The sequence below is a fragment of the Lipophrys pholis genome, assembly GCF_963383615.2.
Source record: "Lipophrys pholis genome assembly, contig: SCAFFOLD_54, whole genome shotgun sequence".
NCBI classification, from domain to species: Eukaryota; Metazoa; Chordata; class Actinopteri; order Blenniiformes; family Blenniidae; genus Lipophrys; species Lipophrys pholis.
In genome coordinates, this window is record NW_028292140.1 from 90,001 (window position 1) to 112,044 (window position 22,044).

General features: G+C 46.6%; 2 protein-coding genes across 14 annotated transcripts in view; both read right to left on the reverse strand.

The window, feature by feature from the left end:
- The window catches only part of fbxo3 (F-box protein 3), a 19,415-nt gene extending 18,132 nt beyond the window's left edge, over positions 1 to 1,283 (reverse strand). For 2 of the 4 annotated variants that reach the window (XM_080493813.1, XM_080493815.1), the window contains exon 1: positions 1,169 to 1,279. In XM_080493813.1, the coding sequence (XP_080349939.1) occupies positions 1,169 to 1,251 (83 nt within the window). In that variant the 5' untranslated portion in view covers positions 1,252 to 1,279. Of the gene's footprint in view, positions 1 to 1,168 lie in introns of all 4 variants that reach the window. The other 2 variants (XM_080493812.1, XM_080493814.1) reach the window with 2 other exon arrangements.
- Positions 1,284 to 1,456: 173 nt separating this feature from the next.
- LOC308128149 (abl interactor 2-like) overlaps positions 1,457 to 22,044 on the reverse strand; it is a 30,318-nt gene continuing 9,730 nt past the window's right edge. The window contains exons 4-12 of one of the 10 annotated variants that reach the window (XM_080493823.1): positions 21,454 to 21,471; positions 21,209 to 21,336; positions 9,160 to 9,306; positions 7,605 to 7,729; positions 7,229 to 7,441; positions 5,443 to 5,634; positions 4,577 to 4,660; positions 3,113 to 3,298; positions 1,466 to 2,865 (exon numbers count right to left, since the gene is read on the reverse strand). In XM_080493823.1, the coding sequence (XP_080349949.1) occupies positions 2,690 to 2,865; positions 3,113 to 3,298; positions 4,577 to 4,660; positions 5,443 to 5,634; positions 7,229 to 7,441; positions 7,605 to 7,729; positions 9,160 to 9,306; positions 21,209 to 21,336; positions 21,454 to 21,471 (1,269 nt within the window). In that variant the 3' untranslated portion in view covers positions 1,466 to 2,689. Of the gene's footprint in view, positions 2,866 to 3,112; positions 3,299 to 4,576; positions 4,664 to 5,442; positions 5,635 to 7,228; positions 7,442 to 7,604; positions 7,730 to 9,159; positions 9,307 to 21,208; positions 21,337 to 21,453; positions 21,472 to 22,044 lie in introns of all 10 variants that reach the window. The other 9 variants (XM_080493824.1, XM_080493825.1, XM_080493826.1 and 6 more) reach the window with 9 other exon arrangements.

Here is a 22,044-nt window from a genome sequence, read left to right on the forward strand (position 1 = left end):
ATCACTATATAACCCCAGTGTCTCTCCATCACCATGTCTCTCCATCACCATGTCACCCAAGTGTCTCTCCATCACCATGTCACGTTATCTCCATCCCCATCACCATGTCACCCTGCCACTCAATCACTATATAACCCCAGTGTCTCTCCATCACCATATAACTCCAGTGTCTCTCCATCACCATGTCACATTATCTCCATCCCCGTCACCATGTCACCCTGCCACTCCATCACTATATAACCCCAGTGTCTCTCCATCACCATGTCTCTCCATCACCATGTCACCCAAGTGTCTCTCCATCACCATGTCACGTTATCTCCATCCCCATCACCATGTCACCCTGCCACTCAATCACTATATAACCCCAGTGTCTCTCCATCACCATGTCTCTCCATCACCATGTCACCCAAGTGTCTCTCCATCACCATGTCTCTCCATCACCATGTCTCTCCATCACCATATAACTCCAGTGTCTCTCCATCACCATGTCACATTATCTCCATCCCCGTCACCATGTCACCCTGCCACTCCATCACCATATCCCCCTGTTGTTCATGTTCAGTGGATCACACCGGTGCAGCAGCTTGACAAACACAACAGTTCTGGTTCTGTGAGCTCGCTGCTTTGGGACATTTCCAACATTTCTGTTTGCAAACACGTTTTTGTTCAACCTTTTACAGTAACTGCAGCACCACAGTTATCCCAGGATTATCAACCTCAATCACCATTTCCTTATTCATGAATGAGTTCGGCTGGATAAATAACCGTGGAATTGCTCCATTAGTTGAACATTTCAGGATTGTTCGTGCTGCATTTAGCCGGTAGCTGTGCTAGCTTGTTTACGCCTCTAGTAGTGTTTCAGATGAACTGGTTTCCATGTTAACTGATGACCGATTTCAGCGGATGCTAAAATAAGACTCACAAAAGGTTCGGCACTTCCTAACTTTACTTTGAATGCCATAGAACTACGTTTGTCAAGAAAGCAACTGTTTGTCATCTTTATAACATCTCGCAGCAGTAACAGACGCTCAAGGAATAGGTCAACAGTTAGCGTGGAAACCAGTTTATCCATAACACCGGTTCTTAAAACAGGCTCCGGGAGGCTATGAGCCCAGTGACGGAGACGTACCAGCGCAAGTCCCGCTAGCGGAGGGAGGAGGGGACTTACCGGCTCAGGTCCCGGTAGCTGAGGTAGGACAGTACGTGCAGCAACGGGTCTGTCGGCAGCTGGTCCATCCGCAGCTCCGCCATGTTGGCATTAGCGGCACTACGTCTTCTTCTACTCATATGAAACTTAAGCGGCAACAGCGACGCCACCTCCTGGACGACATGAAAACACCCTGTCCCCTTCGACCTGGACACAGTTATTACATCCAATGTTGAATGTTGGGGGGGGGGGGTCCAGTCATGTGTGGGGATTCCCGGAGCAGAAACAGAAGAAAAGTCACAACATTATCACACCAATAAATCTTAATAACTTTATTTGTGTCTTTGTTCTCATGATTTTACAAATATGATAATTCTCCAATTCAACTTTAAACTGTGCAACACAATGGCATTCTGGACGATCTGAGGGACGTCTAAGAATCCTGTAGACCCAGGGTCCAGAGCAGGCCTGTGTCCCCAGGATTCACACAGTTGTTCAGCAGAGACAGCTCTTTGGATGAGGCCGGTGCCTGCTCAGAGCCACACAGGTTTTTGGACACCAGCACAGAGAAGAACAATGGCATGCAAGACTCACATACAGACCCACTGGTTAGAGGCTTTTTTTTCATAGAAAATAAAGATTCTGACATAAGTACAAGCACTGAGCCATCGCAAACACCCACAGCCAAGCGTATTAAACTGTACGGTGGACTAACGACACCTCTTTTTTTTTTGTTTTTCTTTTTTTTAAGTATCAGGGGCTTGCGACGGTTAAAACCATTTCAACACAACAGCTGGCTTCTTTTTCATATTCAGTAAGTCCTAAATTGAGGACGTAATACAGCTCACATTTATATTATTTCTTCTTCTACACCTTTGTACTACAAATGTATGTGCTTTTGATTTGAAAGACTTCAAAAAACCTGAAAAAGTAAAGATTTGGAGTTGGAGAACTCCACTCTGGCCAATTTATTGCAAATGAAGTGATGACCTCTGAACAGCAACACACACTTCAATATGGCACAAGCATCTTGGAAAGGAGCTAAATGCATCGTCTTGATTGGGTGAAAATGAAAAACCAAACCACAGCAAAATATTAAGACATAAACCATCAGAAGAGCAGGAATCCCCTCAGTGAAATATGCAGTCTGCCGCTCTGCGTTCGAGGAAAACCAAGGTGACGAGTCTGCAGCCAGCCGAGGCTGGCCACTGGCTAAACTGCTTCTCACTCCTTTCATGAGAACGAGGTGGAGTTAAAGCGCTGTCTTCTCCTCATACCTTCCACTAGAAGAAGGCGGAGTTAAAGAGCCATCATTCCATGTGCTTTGAGTGAGCTTTGGCACCTCCCTGCTCAGGAAGCCCACCACTGATCCTGTCCACCAATAAATAGTGTTTAAAGTAAGGGCAAACAGCTCAAAAGAAGCAAAAACAATGTAGTGGAACCCAGAGCCATCCAGTGGTCCTCTGTTTATGGACAAAGTATTCGAGGGAAGGATAGAGTGGGAGTTCCTCCTGTTGGCCCGGACTGTCTCAGTAAAGTCTCTCAGTCGGCGTAGTGCATGATGGACTCCACGTAGTTCCCGGGGAAGAGGCCCGTGGTGCCGTTCATCACGCCCTCGTACCAGCCATCGTCGTTCTTCTTGATGACATAGATGATGGCTCCCTCCTGGAATGACAGCTCGTCCTCTTTGTCGCGGGAGTAGTCGTAGATGGCCACCACTGAGAAGGACAACAGCAAACACACACTCAGGGGGAGGAGCTTATTCTCATCAACTTGTACTTGAATGAATGAATGAATCTTTATCACTTTATTTACTTCAACTGAGGAATGTCGGTTCATACGAGCTCAGCCCAGATAATGTGGTGGTAGAATAGTGACAGTAACTGATGTTTCCACTTCAGTTACTTTACATGTGGTGTTTTTAACTTTGTGAGTGACAATGATCAGCTGGTTTTGGGAGCCAACCTTTCTCCATGTAGCTGCGAGGAGCCCATGGGGGGTCCTCCTCGGCGTACGGGTCGCTGTACTCCACCACAGCAGACTCTTCCTCATCCTCCTCGTCCTCGTAGTCCTCGGGGGGCGGAGGAGGAGGCGTGGGCTCCTCCAATACAGGCTCTTCTGCAGGCGGAGGCGGAGGGGGCACGTCTGAGACTGGAAGACGGAGGCAGCCAATAAGGGGGGTGAACACTGGACATGCAACAGGGAAGCACTGAGCCATATTTTTTCACTTGCGATCTGATCCCAACACCTTAATTTGAAAATCTGACAATACCGATACGATTCCGATAGCAGAGCTGTTTGCTTTAATATCAATATCATTATTGTTGACTTTCTATGAGGCTGTGATAAACTCCTCTACAGTAAAGTATGAAATGTACTAATGTATTCATGTACTCTCTCTAAAGACAACTTGAGCTTAGTATCAGGACAGTAAAGGAAGCAGTACAAAGTACTTTAGTTCCATGTGGACAATGTGGGGGTCTGCGTGACGTCATCATCTCATAATAAACTTTATTAATCCCTGAGGAAACTCTTGAGCAAGGCAGCAGCAACACAATGTTTCCAGCTCTAACGCAGCTCCAACCATCGGGACTATTTCCAGGGAGTTTAGGGTGGAGTAGGACGCAGCTTCACGGAGGTGTGAGTCGCCTGCTGACAGCCTGGAGGAGCTGCTGCTCATTGTTCTGATGTCAGAGCTGTTCTCCTCCCAGAGCTGGAGGCTGAAAACACTGAGGTCTGGCTGCAGAGCGCCGCCCTGCTGGACTACGGCTCTGCTAACATCCACGTTGCTGCGTTGCTTTGCTAACATCCAGTGAACAGTGGACCTGCAGTGATACAGACAGTGAACAGTGGACCTGCAGTGATACAGTGAACACTAGACCTGCAGTGACACAGACAGTGAACAGTGGACCTGCAGTGATACAGTGAACACTGGACCTGCAGTGATACAGTGAACACTAGACCTGCAGTGATACATTGAACACTAGACCTGCAGTGATACAGTGAACACTAGACCTGCAGTGACACAGACAGTGAACAGTGGACCTGCAGTGATACAGTGAACACTGGACCTGCAGTGATACAGACAGTGAACACTGGACCTGCAGTGATACAGACAGTGAACAGTGGACATTGCAGTGATACAGTGAACAATGGACCTGCAGTGATACAGACAGTGAACACTGGACCTGCAGTGATACAGTGAACACTGGACATTGCAGTGATACAGTGAACAGTGGACCTGCAGTGATACAGTGAACAGTGGACCTGCAGTGATACAGTGAACAGTGGACATTGCAGTGATACAGTGAACAGTGGACATTGCAGTGATACAGTGAACAGTGGACCTGCAGTGATACAGTGAACAGTGGACCTGCAGTGATACAGTGAACAGTGGACATTGCAGTGATGTAGCTCAAACACACTTACTGGTCTCCTGAACTCGAGCCACAAAACCCATCAGAGGCAGCTGAGGAGTGATCTGCATGGAGGGGGGAGGGGGGGCGAGGGGGCCTGCTGTCAATACAGTACACAGATTAGGTGGAAGAGGAAGAGGGGGAGGAGAAGGAAGAGGAAGAGGGGAGGAAAATGAGACAGAGGAGGTGAGAACAACAACAACAGAGACTTGCAGAGCAGCAGCAGCAACATTTCATATTTCAGGTAACCAACAAAAGCTGAAACGTTAATTCTGGAAAGTGTTTGTGAAAAACTAAAAACTGTGAACACGTCAGAAAATAGGGTGAAAAATACCATCAATCTGGGGGAAAAGTGGCGGAGCATCCTGTGACGTCATGGTAACCATATCACTTTCTGCTGGAGGGGTAGACTTCTCTCTGTCTCATAGCCTGTTCTGTTCCCTTTCTCTTGCTATAAATATAGGTATACTTATGGGTTTCATGTTTAATCTATTCTAGATATGTGATAAAAAAAACCTGTGCAATCGTATACACTACACACACACACACACACACACACACACACACACACACACACACACACACACACACCCACACACCCACACACCCACACACCCACACACCCACACACCCACACACCCACACACCCACACACACACTCTTTAGTGAATTTATTGAGAGGAAAATTTGATTAGCTACATTTTATGAAAATATATTTGGAAACACGATCTATATTCAAGTATACACACGTAAACATACATCAAGATGGCTGAAAAGGAGTAGGAAGAAGTTGCTGATATGATGTGAACCTTTCAGTCTGTCATGTGACCTGAGATGTTATTCCAGGTGAAGGTTCAGAAATGGATTTGTAGAGGGTACCTTGGTTCTGAATGAAGTGCGGCCCCCCGTTGAGCTGGCTCTGGTTGTGTGGCACACTCGGCTGCCCGGTGACGGAGGATGGTCGGCGGTATGGCAGGGAACCACCCACTGGGACATTCTGCTGCTGCTGCTGCTGCTGCTGCTGCTGCTGCTGCTGCACTGGGCGGTTCATGCTGTAAAACTGAGTGGCACCTGCCAGGATGCCACAGCAGGGGGCAGCACAGACAAATTGTTGACCAACAGGTTGTTTGGCAAAAGTCACATGTAAGAAGTAAAAAATAGTCCAAACCGATGGGTCTGTGATTTCATGCCAGATCCATGGTATGTAACATTAGAGGGTTAGTAGACTCACAGCTTCACAGCCACAAAGAAAACATTTCCATTTGACCACAGAGCTCATGCATCTGAGGTGTGAGCAGCAGCATGCAGGACAGGGTGAGGGACAGGGTGAGGGACAGGGTGAGGGACAGGATGAGGGGAGAATGAACGACAGGAAGCGCTGGTACTGCAGCTCTGAGGCCACGTTTACACCACAATGTTTCACCTGACAACACCTAATCCATAAAAAAAAAGGAGTGCATTTCCACTGCCGCAGTGGACACACTGACAACCATGTAGTTAGTCTGCCCGGCCACTCAAGGGCGCCATTGCTTGATTTTGTAATGAAACCACACAGATATGTGTGTAGAGAACAATACGCTATAAAGGTGAAGAAAATGGAGAGAACCTGACACCCGTATGGACTGATGAGGAACCGGACGTTTGAGTGTTTGAGTACAAGTGGATGAGCAGAAGGGAGGGAGGGGAGGGGGGGGGGGGGGGGGGGGGGTATGTGCATGAGCATTAAGAGCACAAATAGCCTCCAGCAGTCTCAGCAGGAGGGAATAGTGACTGTGAGGGAATAGTGACTGTGAAAGAATCTTTCCACCTTGGGAGCCGGGATCAGTGGCTCCGCACACTGGTGTCGTGTAAACGGAGCCTCCAAAAAGGAAGGAAGTTTTGAGGATACACTCGTATTCGTTGCCATGTAAACGGCGCCTTACATTAGACCGACTGTTCCCAGCTGTTGGTGTGATGATGGGTGATTGTGTGTGTGTGTGTGGGGGGGGGGGGGGGTCTGGTACAGCAGCTCTTACATTAGAGGCCGTCCACACAAGGATGCCGGTTCACGTAAACGAGCTGTTTTTAGCCGATCATCCACACTAACGGGTTTTTTTGGAGACGGGTCCCAGTGTGAGGTAATTGTAAAACTCCAGCGCGTGACGTTCACACACCGGAGTGTGGACAGCAGAGACGATCATCTGTGGAAAAAGGATGAGGTAATCGCCCGCCTCTCCCCTCCACCACGGCCCGCAATGTCATTAAAAAACAGCAACAATCAGGGACCACAAGCTCCGGTGGAGCTGCAGGTGGAGCTGCAGGTGGAGCAGGGCCATAGACCTATAGAACTCAGAGTTATAAAGAAGTTCATGAGCAGGAGTCTACTTCGAAATTTCTATGTGTTCCATCTCTTCTTCTGCGTTTGTGGTGTGTTTGGTGAGTCACAGCGCCCCTTAAAGCCTTGCATATGTACTACATGCTCTTAAGCGTCGTGTTGAGCCGTGTTCAGAGGGAGAGGTGGACGGAACTGTTTTTGCGACCCCCGGGGAGAAGATCAAATGTTTTGGCTCATGTGGATGTGGTCTTGGACTGACTGTTCCCAGGTGTCAGTGTGATGATGGGTGATGGGGGGGGGGGGGGGCTCCAGAGGTCATGCAGGGGGAGACTCTCCCACCAGGTCACTCACCTTGTGTAAGGTTGCCATAAGCAGCAGGCCCTGTGCCAGAGGGGGCCAAAGAGGCAGGTAGCTGGGGTGGGGGTGGGGGGACAGGCGGGATCTCTACAGGAAGGTTAGGGGCCTGTGGGGGGCCGTCGAGGACGGAGGGAGGGGGCCCCGGGGTGGTGGCGGTGTTGGGGGGAGGTTTAGATGGGTTGGAGGAGACAGGACCCGAACCTGGGGCTGGAGGTTTGGGGGGGGTGAAAAGAAGGAAGGAGAGAGAAAAGGTAGGTGAGGTGGTCCACACCAGATCGGAGTGAGGAGGGGTGCTGCAGTCCTGGGTCCTGGCCACACATCAGTCATGTTAGTACATCTCAACCAGGTACAAAAGCAACAAGCAGGTTACCTGGGAATGCAGTGGGCGGGGCCGGGGTGGGCACGGCGATGGGAACCCCCACACTGCCACTGCCGCTGTTTTCCCTGCTGCTGCTGCGACTGCTGCTGGGGTGGCTGCCTCCACTGCTCCCACTGCTGCAGGCAGGCAGGCAGGCAGGGCGGGTCAGAACAGGACCACAGCAAGTCAGAACACACACACACACACACACACACACACACACACTGCTAACCCGGACAACTCATCCACGACTCATTTTTTCAGCATTATTGATTTAGCGTTACACATTTGGAAGAGTTATCAAGTGTATTTGACACGCAACCTCAACAGGGGCACGCCGTGCACCGGCTCAGAAACACGTTTTTGAGAAATGTATTTCTGAAGACAAATAAGCCGTAAAGTTAAAACGGCACTTCATAGATGACGGCTTTGAGGGATGCGTTCATACCGTAGCGATGTTACAAACTTTTTCAGCATTATTGATTTGAAGGATTGTATGTCAAAGTATCTTTAGAGCGGTGTAAAGACATTGTAGTGCCCCGATGTTGGAACGGGATAACACCGCTTTGTAGCTGACCGCATTGAGTGATGCGTTCAGGTGCATCACGACATTAACGAGCTGCGGGGCTCCTACAGTAGCGACATGACTCGATAAACATGATTAAAATATGACTAATTGTCATTAGCGAGCTGGAACGTGCATGTGCAGCACACGACAGCACCTAAGTTTTGGGTGAGGGGGCGTCATGTGTGCAATCAAAACCATTCTTCGTGAGAAACAAAGCCATATGATACTATACGAAATATATCAGGACATATACTAGATATATGAAACATATCTAAAATATTAATTAGAAATGATATGTAAAACTACACTGTACAGGATTTATTTTCTCCAAACAAATGCTGCTATCTCATCCATGGAAGGGTTGTCTGGGGTTGCAGCTCTGTGGACGAACACAGAGGTTATAGTTGGAGGTTTGGGTTTGAGATCAGCAACTCTTGTCCAGTGTTGAAGGGGGAAATGAAAAAGAAAAGGGTTAGTTCTTAAACAGGGTCAGAACTGCAGACTGAACACTGAACTGTGTTCATTAAAGCAGCATCAATGAATTAGTACATACTAAAACAACTCATGTCACAGTGAGGACAGATAAATCAAGAGGAGAGGCAACTGAAGGTCTGGACAGGGACATAATGAGGGATCAACCACACAGGACAGATGTGAGAGCCATGTGGAAGCAGGAAGCATTGAGTCACATGAGGAGGAAAATGAGCTGTGGATGAAGTCGGGAGGAACTTCTCCTATGTATGTCATCTTTACCTCCCTCACTGCAGTCTGGCAAGAAAGTCTGTGGGGGCGACACGGGGGGGGGGGGGGGGGGGGGTTATATACCCTGACAGTCGGCTGAAAGTCGGATGGGTTAGAAAAAAAGGAGAAAAGGGGAAGAAAGCTTCCTACGATGAGTCATTTCAGGGAAAAAAGACCCACAAAAAGGCAAAAGAGCAGGAGGTAAAGGGAAAAGGGGAGCGTAGAAAAGCATGCTGGGAAAGTGGGAGGGGGGGGTACCTGTACGTGCGGTTCCTCTGATTAACAGATGCAGTGCGTGCAGGGCTCTGCTGGGGGGGCGCCATGCTGCGCGTCGGGCTTGAGACGTAGTCGTTAGGGACAACGGGCGGACGCACCGGCTCAAGCGTCCTATAGGGGGAGTGGCGCCTGTGTGTGTGTGTGTGTGGTGGGGGGGTGGGGGGGGTGGGGGGGTGGGGGGGTGGGGGGGGGGGGTGGGGGGGTGGGGGGGGTGTGAGGGGAAGGAAGGACAGCAACAAACAAATGCAAACTTAAAAAACGGTGAATGATGGGATGTGCGTACTGTAGGGGTTGGCTGAGGGGTCTCGGATGAAGGGCGGAGCCAACACTAAAAGAGGCGGGGCCACAATTAAATTTAAGATACTTTCCCAAGATGTAAACTCAACCTTGTCTGACTCTCCAGGAAAAAACATGTCTCCTTTTCCCTTCCTGTTCCCATTCCCCTCATCCTGTTCCCTTCCTGTTCCCATTCCCCTCATCCTGTTCCCTTCCTGTTCACATTCCCCTCATCCTGTTCCCATTCCCCTCATCCTGTTCCCTTCCTGTTCCCATTCCCCTCATCGTGTTCCCTTCCTGTTCCCATTCCCCTCATCCTGTTCCCATTCCCCTCATCCTGTTCCCTTCCTGTTCCCATTCCCCTCATCCTGTTCTCATTCCCCTTCATCCTGTTCCCTTCCTGTTCCCCTTCCCCTTCATCCTGTTCCCATTCCCCTCATCCTGTTCTCTTCCTGTTCCCATTCCCCTTCATCCTGTTCCCATTCCCCTTCATCCTGTTCCCTTCCTGTTCCCATTCCCCTCAACCTGTTCCCATTCCCCTTCATCCTGTTCCCATTCCCCTTCATCCTGTTCCCATTCCCCTTCATCCTGTTCCCATTCCCCTTCATCCTGTTCCCATTCCCCTCATCCTGTTCCCTTCCTGTTCCCATTCCCCTCATCCTGTTCCCATTCCCCTTCATCCTGTTCCCTTCCTGTTCCCATTCCAATTCATCCTGTTCCCTTCCTGTTCCCATTCCCCTTCATCCTGTTCCCATTCCCCTCATCCTGTTCCCATTCCCCTTCATCCTGTTCCCATTCCCCTTCATCCTGTTCCCATTCCCCTTCATCCTGTTCCCATTCCCCTTCATCCTGTTCCCTTCCTGTTCCCATTCCCCTCATCCTGTTCCCTTCCTGTTCCCATTCCCCTTCATCCTGTTCCCTTCCTGTTCCCATTCCCCTCATCCTGTTCCCTTCCTGTTCCCATTCCCCTTCATCCTGTTCCCTTCCTGTTCCCATTCCCCTCACCCTGTTCCCTTCCTGTTCCCATTCCCCTTCATCCTGTTCCCTTCCTGTTCCCATTCCCCTTCATCCTGTTCCCATTCCCCTCATCCTGTTCCCATTCCCCTTCATCCTGTTCCCATTCCCCTTCATCCTGTTCCCTTCCTGTTCCCATTCCCCTCATCCTGTTCCCTTCCTGTTCCCATTCCCCTTCATCCTGTTCCCTTCCTGTTCCCATTCCCCTCACCCTGTTCCCTTCCTGTTCCCATTCCCCTTCATCCTGTTCCCTTCCTGTTCCCATTCCCCTTCATCCTGTTCCCATTCCCCTTCATCCTGTTCCCTTCCTGTTCCAATTCCCCTCATCCTGTTTCCATTCCCCTCATCCTGTTCCCTTCCTGTTCCCATTCCCCTCATCATGTTCCCATTCCCCTCATCCTGTTCCCTTCCTGTTCCCATTCCCCTTCATCCTGTTCCCTTCCTGTTCCCATTCCCCTCATCCTGTTCCCTTCCTGTTCCCATTCCCCTTCATCCTGTTCCCATTCCCCTCATCATGTTCCCATTCCCCTCATCCTGTTCCCTTCCTGTTCCCATTCCCCTCATCCTGTTCCCATTCCCCTTCATCCTGTTCCCATTCCCCTCATCATGTTCCCATTCCCCTCATCCTGTTCCCTTCCTGTTCCCATTCCCCTTCATCCTGTTCCCTTCCTGTTCCCATTCCCCTTCATCCTGTTCCCATTCCCCTCATCCTGTTCCCTTCCTGTTCCCATTCCCCTCATCCTGTTCCCTTCCTGTTCCCATTCCCCTCATCCTGTTCCCTTCCTGTTCCCATTCCCCTCATCCTGTTCCCATTCCCCTTCATCCTGTTCCCATTCCCCTTCATCCTGTTCCCATTCCCCTCATCCTGTTCCCTTCCTGTTCCCATTCCCCTTCATCCTGTTCCCTTCCTGTTCCCATTCCCCTCACCCTGTTCCCATTCCCCTTCATCCTGTTCACTTCCTGTTCCCATTCCCCTCAACCTGTTCCCTTCCTGTTCACATCCCCTTCATCCTGTTCTCTTCCTGTTCCCATTCCCCTTCATCCTGTTCCCATTCCCCTTCATCCTGTTCCCATTCCCCTCATCGTGTTCCCTTCCTGTTCCCATTCCCCTCATCCTGTTCCCATTCCCCTCATCGTGTTCCCTTCCTGTTCCCATTCCCCTCATCCTGTTTTCATTCCCCTTCATCCTGTTCCCCTTCCTGTTCCCATTCCCCTCATCCTGTTCCCTTCCTGTTCCCCTTCCCCTTCATCCTGTTCCCATTCCCCTCATCCTGTTCCCTTCCTGTTCCCCTTCCCCTTCATCCTGTTCCCATTCCCCTCATCCTGTTCCCTTCCTGTTCCCATTCCCCTCATCCTGTTCTCTTCCTGTTCCCATTCCCCTTCATCCTGTTCACATCCCCTTCATCCTGTTCCCTTCCTGTTCCCATTCCCCTCATCCTGTTCTCTTCCTGTTCCCATTCCCCTCATCCTGTTCCCTTCCTGTTCCCATTCCCCTCATCCTGTTCTCTTCCTGTTCCCATTCCCCTTCATCCTGTTCCCATTCCCCTTCATCCTGTTCCCATTCCCCTTCATCCTGTTCCCATTCCCCTTCATCCTGTTCCCATTCCCCTTCATCCTGTTTCCTTCCTGTTCCCATTCCCCTTCATCCTGTTCCCATTCCCCTTCATCCTGTTCCCATTCCCCTCATCCTGTTCCCATTCCCCTTCATCCTGTTCCCTTCCTGTTCCCATTCCCCTCATCCTGTTCCCATCCCCCTTCATCCTGTTCCCTTCCTGTTCCCATTCCCCTTCATCCTGTTCCCATTCCCTTCATCCTGTTCCCTTCCTGTTCCCATTCCCCTCATCCTGTTCCCATTCCCCTCATCCTGTTCCCATTCCCATTCATCCTGTTCACATTCCCTTCATCCTGTTCCCATTCCCCTTCATCCTGTTCCCTTCCTGTTCCCATTCCCCTCATCCTGTTCCCATTCCCCTTCATCCTGTTCACATTCCCTTCACCCTGTTCCCATTCCCCTTCATCCTGTTCCCATCCTGTTCCCATTCCCCTCATCCTGTTCCCATTCCCCTTCATCCTGTTCCCATTCCCCTTCATCCTGTTCCCATTCCCCTCATCCTGTTCCCTTCCTGTTCTCATCCCCCTTCATCCTGTTCCCATTCCCCTCATCATGTTCCCATTCTCCTCATCCTGTTCCCATTCTCCTCATCCTGTTCTCTTCCTGTTCCCATTCCCCTCATCCTGTTCTCTTCCTGTTCCCATTCCCCTCATCCTGTTCCCTTCCTGTTCCCATTCCCCTCATCCTGTTCCCATTCCCCTCATCATGTTCCCATCCCCCTTCATCATGTTCCCATTCCCCTCATCCTGTTCTCTTCCTGTTCCCATTCCCCTCATCCTGTTCCCTTCCTGTTCCCATTCCCCTCATCCTGTTCCCATTCCCCTCATCCTGTTCTCTTCCTGTTCCCATCCCCCTTCATCATGTTCCCATTCCCCTCATCCTGTTCCCTTCCTGTTCTCATCCCCCTTCATCCTGTTCCCATTCCCCTCATCATGTTCCCATTCTCCTCATCCTGTTCCCATTCTCCTCATCCTGTTCTCTTCCTGTTCACATTCCCCTCATCCTGTTCCCTTCCTGTTCCCATTCCCCTCATCCTGTTCCCATTCCCCTCATCCTGTTCTCTTCCTGTTCACATTCCCCCATATCCTGTTCATGTTCCCTTCACATCCTCCCTGTTCCCTTCCTATTCACATCCCCACTTCCACTACAGTTGTTTTAGTCCCATTAGTGTTCATCAAATGAGATCTCAACCGCTACAGTTGCAGTGTGTGTGCTGCGATATAAAAGTGAGCACCAGACACAGCGGGGTGTTGCCATGGTGACAGGATGCTGCTGTCAGGACACGGGGCAGCCAGGAGTGGACGAGCTGGGTCAAAACCACACTCAATCAAAAGTGATGTGCTGCAGCACCATGGAGGGGTTGGCGCTATGGTGGGGACACGCACACACACACACACACACACACACACACACACACACACACACACACACACACACACACACACCCCCACACACGCACACGCACACACCCCCACACACACACACACACACACACCCCCACACACGCACACACCCCCACACACACACACACGCACACACCCCCACACACACACACACACACACACCCCCACACACGCACACGCACACACACACACACCCCCACACACGCACACGCACACACCCCCACACACCCACACACACCCACAGTTCCTGTGGAGGAAGAAAGGCCTCCAACAGTCAGATACAAACATCCAACACCTCCAGAGAAAAGCAGCTCAATGTTCTCAGCTCACTGATTTATCACAGCAACATTTCAGATTCCGCTCAGTGAGCGCTGGTTACAGCTGTCAGCCTGGATGAACGGCATTCCTGACAAAACCTTCACTTTATTAACCTTCAGTAGTTTTATAGTGGTTTTATAGTCCATACTGAAAGTTTTATAGTCCATATTGGTGGTTTAAAAGTCCATATTGGTAGCTTTATAGTCCATATTAGTAGTTTTATAGTCCATATTGATGGTTTAAAAGTCCATATTGGTAGTTTTATAGTCCATATTGGTGGTTTAATAGTCCATATTGGTAGCTTTATAGTCCATATTAGTAGTTTTATAGTCCATATTGATGGTTTAAAAGTCCATATTGGTAGTTTTATAGTCCATATTGGTAGTTTTATAGTCCATATTGGTGGCTTAATAGTCCATATTGGTAGTTTTATAGTCCATATTGGTAGTTTTATAGTCCATATTGATGGTTTAAATGTCCATATTGGTAGTTTTACAGTCCATATTGGTAGTATTATAGTCCATATTGGTAGCTTTATAGTCCATATTGGTAGTTTTATAGTCCATATTGGTAGTTTTAAAGTCCATATTAGTAGTTTTACAGTCCATATTGGTAGTTTTAAAGTCCATATTGGTAGTTTTAAAGTCCATATTGGTAGTTTTAAAGTCCATGTTCGTGTAAATCAGCAATTAATGATAACGGACCTGGGGGGTATTTCAGAAAGTGGGTTATCTCAGTGTTAACCCTGAAATGAGGGAAACTAAGTTATCCATTCCAGAAAAAGAGCTTAAATAAACTCTTGAGTCAGTCACCATGGCAACACACTGAACAGAACTTGGTGGCTGTCAGGTTTTGTAGGGGAAACCCTGAGTTTCTCCTTGTCTCCTTCCACCTGAGGCACTCCCAGAAATGGACCAATCAACATCGAGGCAGAAATAATGTGAGATAACTTGCGTCTCGAGTGCCCATACCAGATTTGGTTTGTTTTGCACTCTATCAATTCCTCGAGGGGGAGAATCCTTTCCGAATTGCCCCGCGGTTCACATCAGAGCACTTTTTATGCACAGCAATACGTTGTGTTGTGAAACGGTAGTTTTCTTTGTAATACTGGTAAAGCAACAGTGTGTAGAACGGATAGAAACGTCTCCCTCAGACTGATACTACTGGGGTGTGTGTGTGTGTGTGTGTGTGTGTGTGTGTGTGTGTGTGTGTGTGTGTGTGTGTGGTAATTGTAGTAGTTTCTTGTGTTGACACACATATGGTCCCACTGTAAATGACTCCACCAATAAAATGTGTAACCATTGAGTGAATCTACTCAGTAAGACATTAACAGTGGACCAGTTCAAACTACATCTGGTTCTGGGTTGAAAGTACTACTTGAAGTAGCTACTGAACGATTTTTTTATTTTTATTTAATATCCTACATCATTTTAAACACTAAAATTAAAACCTTAGTGAAGTGCAATCAGAGCATATCTGCCTTTCCATTGTGAATGATGGTTTTAAATTTCATGTGTCGCTGCTTCCGTCCTCCTGTTGGATTGCTAACCCTAACCCTAACCCAACCCTAACCCAACCCTGTTGGATTGCTAACCCTAACCCTAACCCAACCCTAACCCTAACCCTGTTGGATTGCTAACCCTAACCCTAACCCAACCCTAACCCAACACTGTTGGATTGCTAACCCTAACCCTAACCCAACCCTAACCCTAACCCTGTTGGATTGCTAACCCTAACCCTAACCCTAACCCTAACCCTGTTGGATTGCTAACCCTAACCCTAACCCAACCCTAACCCTAACCCTGTTGGATTGCTAACCCTAACCCTAACCCAACCCTAACCCAACACTGTTGGATTGCTAACCCTAACCCTAACCCAACCCTAACCCTAACCCTGTTGGATTGCTAACCCTAACCCTAACCCTAACCCTAACCCTGTTGGATTGCTAACCCTAACCCTAACCCAACCCTGTTGGATTGCTAACCCTAACCCTAACCCAACCCTAACCCTAACCCTGTTGGATTGCTAACCCTAACCCTCACCCAACCCTAACCCTAACCCTGTTGGATTGCTAACCCTAACCCTAACCCTGTTGGATTGCTAACCCTAACCCTAACCCAACCCTGTTGGATTGCTAACCCTAACCCTAACCCAACCCTAACCCAACCCTGTTGGATTGCTAACCCTAACCCTAACCACACCCTAACCCTGTTGGATTGCTAACCCTAACCCTAACCAAACCCTAACCCAACCCTGTTGGATTGCTAACCCTAACCCTAACCCTAACCCTGTTGGATTGCTAACCCTAACCCTATCCCTAACCCAACCCTGTTGGATTGCTAACCCTAACCCTAACCCAACCCTAACCCAACCCTGTTGGATTGCTAACCCTAACCCAACCCTAACCCTGTTGGATTGCTAACCCTATCCCTAACCCTAACCCAACCCTGTTGGATTGCTAACCCTAACCCAACCCTAACCCAACCCTGTTGGATTGCTAACCCTAACCCAACCCTAACCCTGTTGGATTGCTAACCCTAACCCTAACCCTAACCCAACCCTAACCCAACCCTGTTGGATTGCTAACCCTAACCCTAACCCAACCCTAACCCTGTTGGATTGCTAACCCTAACCTAACCCTAACCCAACCCTAACCCTAACCCAACCCTAACCCTGTTGGATTGCTAACCCTAACCTAACCCTAACCCTGTTGGATTGCTAACCCTAACCCTAACCCCAACCCTAAATGAAATTCAGATTTTACAGTATTTATTATTTCTACCTGTCTGCTGTCATCCTCAGGTAAATGTTCATTCAATGGAGGAGAGCGTTCAAACTGATGTGTTGTCTGTGGCAGCAACTTCCTACCAGTCTGTCTTTCCCCTCTGCTGCTGCAGCGTAGGAACTTTACTATGAAAGTACTGGGTTTAGTCTAGTACTTTACTGTGAAAGAACTGGGTTTAGTCTAGTACTTTACTGTGAAAGAAATGGGTTTAGTCTGGTACTTTACTGCTAAAGAACTGGGTTTAGTCTAGTACTTTACTGTGAAAGAAATGGGTTTAGTCTGGTACTTTACTGTGAAAGAAATGGGTTTAGTCTAGTACTTTACTGTGAAAGAAATGGGTTTAGTCTGGTACTTTACTGTGAAAGAAATGGGTTTAGTCTAGTACTTTACTGTGAAAGAAATGGGTTTAGTCTGGTACTTTACTGCTAAAGAACTGGGTTTAGTCTAGTACTTTACTGTGAAAGAAATGGGTTTAGTCTGGTACTTTACTGTGAAAGAAATGGGTTTAGTCTGGTACTTTACTGTGAAAGAAATGGGTTTAGTCTGGTACTTTACTGCTAAAGAACTGGGTTTAGTCTAGTACTTTACTGTGAAAGAAATGGGTTTAGTCTGGTACTTTACTGTGAAAGAAATGGGTTTAGTCTAGTACTTTACTGTGAAAGAAATGGGTTTAGTCTGGTACTTTACTGTGAAATAACTGGGTTTAGTCTGGTACTTTACTGTGAAAGAAATGGGTTTAGTCTGGTACTTTACTGTGAAAGAACTGGGTTTAGTCTAGTACTTTACTGTGAAAGAAATGGGTTTAGTCTGGTACTTTACTGTGAAAGAACTGGGTTTAGTCTAGTACTTTACTGTGAAAGAAATGGGTTTAGTCTAGTACTTTACTGTGAAAGAACTGGGTTTAGTCTGGTACTTTACTGTGAAAGAAATGGGTTTAGTCTAGTACTTTACTGTGAAAGAAATGGGTTTAGTCTGGTACTTTACTGTGAAAGAAATGGGTTTAGTCTGGTACTTTACTGTGAAAGAAATGGGTTTAGTCTGGTACTTTACTGTGAAAGAACTGGGTTTAGTCTAGTACTTTACTGTGAAAGAAATGGGTTTAGTCTGGTACTTTACTGTGAAAGAAATGGGTTTAGTCTGGTACTTTACTGTGAAAGAACTGGGTTTAGTCTAGTACTTTACTGTGAAAGAAATGGGTTTAGTCTAGTACTTTACTGTGAAAGAAATGGGTTTAGTCTAGTACTTTACTGTGAAAGAACTGGGTTTAGTCTGGTACTTTACTGTGAAAGAAATGGGTTTAGTCTAGTACTTTACTGTGAAAGAAATGGGTTTAGTCTGGTACTTTACTGTGAAAGAAATGGGTTTAGTCTGGTACTTTAATGTGAAAGAACTGGGTTTAGTCTAGTACTTTACTGTGAAAGAAATGGGTTTAGTCTAGTACTTTACTGTGAAAGAAATGGGTTTAGTCTGGTACTTTACTGTGAAATAACTGGGTTTAGTCTGGTACTTTACTGTGAAAGAAATGGGTTTAGTCTAGTACTTTACTGTGAAAGAAATGGGTTTAGTCTAGTACTTTACTGTGAAAGAAATGGGTTTAGTCTGGTACTTTACTGTGAAAGAAATGGGTTTAGTCTGGTACTTTACTGTGAAAGAACTGGGTTTAGTCTGGTACTTTACTGTGAAAGAAATGGGTTTAGTCTAGTACTTTACTGTGAAAGAAATGGGTTTAGTCTGGTACTTTACTGTGAAAGAACTGGGTTTAGTCTGGTACTTTACTGTGAAAGAAATGGGTTTAGTCTAGTACTTTACTGTGAAAGAAATGGGTTTAGTCTGGTACTTTACTGTGAAAGAAATGGGTTTAGTCTGGTACTTTACTGTGAAAGAAATGGGTTTAGTCTAGTACTTTACTGTGAAAGAAATGGGTTTAGTCTAGTACTTTACTGTGAAAGAACTGGGTTTAGTCTGGTACTTTACTGTGAAAGAAATGGGTTTAGTCTAGTACTTTACTGTGAAAGAAATGGGTTTAGTCTGGTACTTTACTGTGAAAGAAATGGGTTTAGTCTGGTACTTTACTGTGAAAGAAATGGGTTTAGTCTAGTACTTTACTGTGAAAGAAATGGGTTTAGTCTAGTACTTTACTGTGAAAGAACTGGGTTTAGTCTGGTACTTTACTGTGAAAGAACTGGGTTTAGTCGAGTACTTTACTGTGAAAGAACTGGGTTTAGTCTGGTACTTTACTGTGAAAGAAATGGGTTTAGTCTAGTACTTTACTGTGAAAGAAATGGGTTTAGTCTGGTACTTTACTGTGAAAGAAATGGGTTTAGTCTGGTACTTTAATGTGAAAGAACTGGGTTTAGTCTAGTACTTTACTGTGAAAGAAATGGGTTTAGTCTAGTACTTTACTGTGAAAGAAATGGGTTTAGTCTGGTACTTTACTGTGAAATAACTGGGTTTAGTCTGGTACTTTACTGTGAAAGAAATGGGTTTAGTCTAGTACTTTACTGTGAAAGAAATGGGTTTAGTCTAGTACTTTACTGTGAAAGAAATGGGTTTAGTCTGGTACTTTACTGTGAAAGAAATGGGTTTAGTCTGGTACTTTACTGTGAAAGAACTGGGTTTAGTCTAGTACTTTACTGTGAAAGAAATGGGTTTAGTCTAGTACTTTACTGTGAAAGAAATGGGTTTAGTCTGGTACTTTACTGTGAAAGAACTGGGTTTAGTCTGGTACTTTACTGTGAAAGAAATGGGTTTAGTCTAGTACTTTACTGTGAAAGAAATGGGTTTAGTCTGGTACTTTACTGTGAAAGAAATGGGTTTAGTCTGGTACTTTACTGTGAAAGAAATGGGTTTAGTCTAGTACTTTACTGTGAAAGAAATGGGTTTAGTCTAGTACTTTACTGTGAAAGAACTGGGTTTAGTCTGGTACTTTACTGTGAAAGAAATGGGTTTAGTCTAGTACTTTACTGTGAAAGAAATGGGTTTAGTCTGGTACTTTACTGTGAAAGAAATGGGTTTAGTCTGGTACTTTACTGTGAAAGAAATGGGTTTAGTCTAGTACTTTACTGTGAAAGAAATGGGTTTAGTCTAGTACTTTACTGTGAAAGAACTGGGTTTAGTCTGGTACTTTACTGTGAAAGAACTGGGTTTAGTCGAGTACTTTACTGTGAAAGAACTGGGTTTAGTCTGGTACTTTACTGTGAAAGAAATGGGTTTAGTCTAGTACTTTACTGTGAAAGAAATGGGTTTAGTCTGGTACTTTACTGTGAAAGAAATGGGTTTAGTCTGGTACTTTAATGTGAAAGAACTGGGTTTAGTCTAGTACTTTACTGTGAAAGAAATGGGTTTAGTCTAGTACTTTACTGTGAAAGAAATGGGTTTAGTCTGGTACTTTACTGTGAAATAACAGGGTTTAGTCTGGTACTTTACTGTGAAAGAAATGGGTTTAGTCTGGTACTTTACTGTGAAAGAAATGGGTTTAGTCTAGTACTTTACTGTGAAAGAAATGGGTTTAGTCTAGTACTTTACTGTGAAAGAAATGGGTTTAGTCTGGTACTTTACTGTGAAAGAAATGGGTTTAGTCTGGTACTTTACTGTGAAAGAACTGGGTTTAGTCTAGTACTTTACTGTGAAAGAAATGGGTTTAGTCTAGTACTTTACTGTGAAAGAAATGGGTTTAGTCTGGTACTTTACTGTGAAAGAACTGGGTTTAGTCTGGTACTTTACTGTGAAAGAAATGGGTTTAGTCTGGTACTTTACTGTGAAAGAAATGGGTTTAGTCTGGTACTTTACTGTGAAAGAAATGGGTTTAGTCTGGTACTTTACTGTGAAAGAAATGGGTTTAGTCTAGTACTTTACTGTGAAAGAAATGGGTTTAGTCTAGTACTTTACTGTGAAAGAACTGGGTTTAGTCTGGTACTTTACTGTGAAAGAAATGGGTTTAGTCTAGTACTTTACTGTGAAAGAAATGGGTTTAGTCTGGTACTTTACTGTGAAAGAAATGGGTTTAGTCTGGTACTTTACTGTGAAAGAAATGGGTTTAGTCTAGTACTTTACTGTGAAAGAACTGGGTTTAGTCTGGTACTTTACTGTGAAAGAAATGGGTTTAGTCTAGTACTTTACTGTGAAAGAAATGGGTTTAGTCTGGTACTTTACTGTGAAAGAACTGGGTTTAGTCTGGTACTTTACTGTGAAAGAAATGGGTTTAGTCTAGTACTTTACTGTGAAAGAAATGGGTTTAGTCTGGTACTTTACTGTGAAAGAAATGGGTTTAGTCTGGTACTTTACTGTGAAAGAAATGGGTTTAGTCTGGTACTTTACTGTGAAAGAAATGGGTTTAGTCTAGTACTTTACTGTGAAAGAAATGGGTTTAGTCTAGTACTTTACTGTGAAAGAACTGGGTTTAGTCTGGTACTTTACTGTGAAAGAACTGGGTTTAGTCGAGTACTTTACTGTGAAAGAACTGGGTTTAGTCTGGTACTTTACTGTGAAAGAACTGGGTTTTCACTCTGGCAGTCCTCACCCCTCCCGACATCCCCCCCATACATCCTCACACCTCCCTATACCTCCTCACCCCTCCCACTCTGTGTGAGCACTCCCCCGTCTGATGGAGGCACAGCTACATACCCTAGGGTCCCTTTCCCCGACATGGGTGGACTGGGGGGCTTCTGTGTGGGGGGGTTGGTCCGAGGGAGTCCTCCTCCTCCTCCTCCTCCTCCTCCTCCTCCTCCAGCCTTCATGTTCTGAGCGCTGGCCTGTGACAAGGTGCAGGGATGTAAGGAAACATGAGACAAAGCTCACGTTGACTCTTCAGCTCACAAACCACCGCCAGAGTCGTGACGGAGCCACCGCAGCCTCACGTTCACTCTTACCTTAAACCTTTGCAACCACTATGGTTGTTAACAAGAGAGTGAGGCAGCAGAGAGGAGACAAGAGAAGAAACAGGGTGATTAGTGAGTCAACAAAGAGAGGGAATCAACACGGAGTGACAAGCTCACTTCTCCACACAACATCCTCACAGAACCACTGCAGCTGGGTAAGCATAGAGCCGCTTTACTAAGGAGGCTGCTCTGTGATGGTGAGTATGAAGGAAGCTGCTCTGTTAGTGAGTACGGAGGACGCTGCTCTGTGATGGTGAGTACGAAGGAAGCTGCTCTGTGATAGTGAGTACGAAGGAAGCTGCTCTGTGATAGTGAGTATGAAGGAAGCTGCTCTGTTACTGAGTATGAAGGAAGCTGCTCTGTTACTGAGTATGAAGGAAGCTGCTCTGTTAGTGAGTACGGAGGACGCTGCTCTGTGATGGTGAGTATGAAGGAAGCTGCTCTGTTACTGAGTATGAAGGAAGCTGCTCTGTTACTGAGTATGAAGGAAGCTGCTCTGTTAGTGAGTACGGAGGACGCTGCTCTGTGATGGTGAGTATGAAGGAAGCTGCTCTGTGATGGTGAGTATGAAGGAAGCTGCTC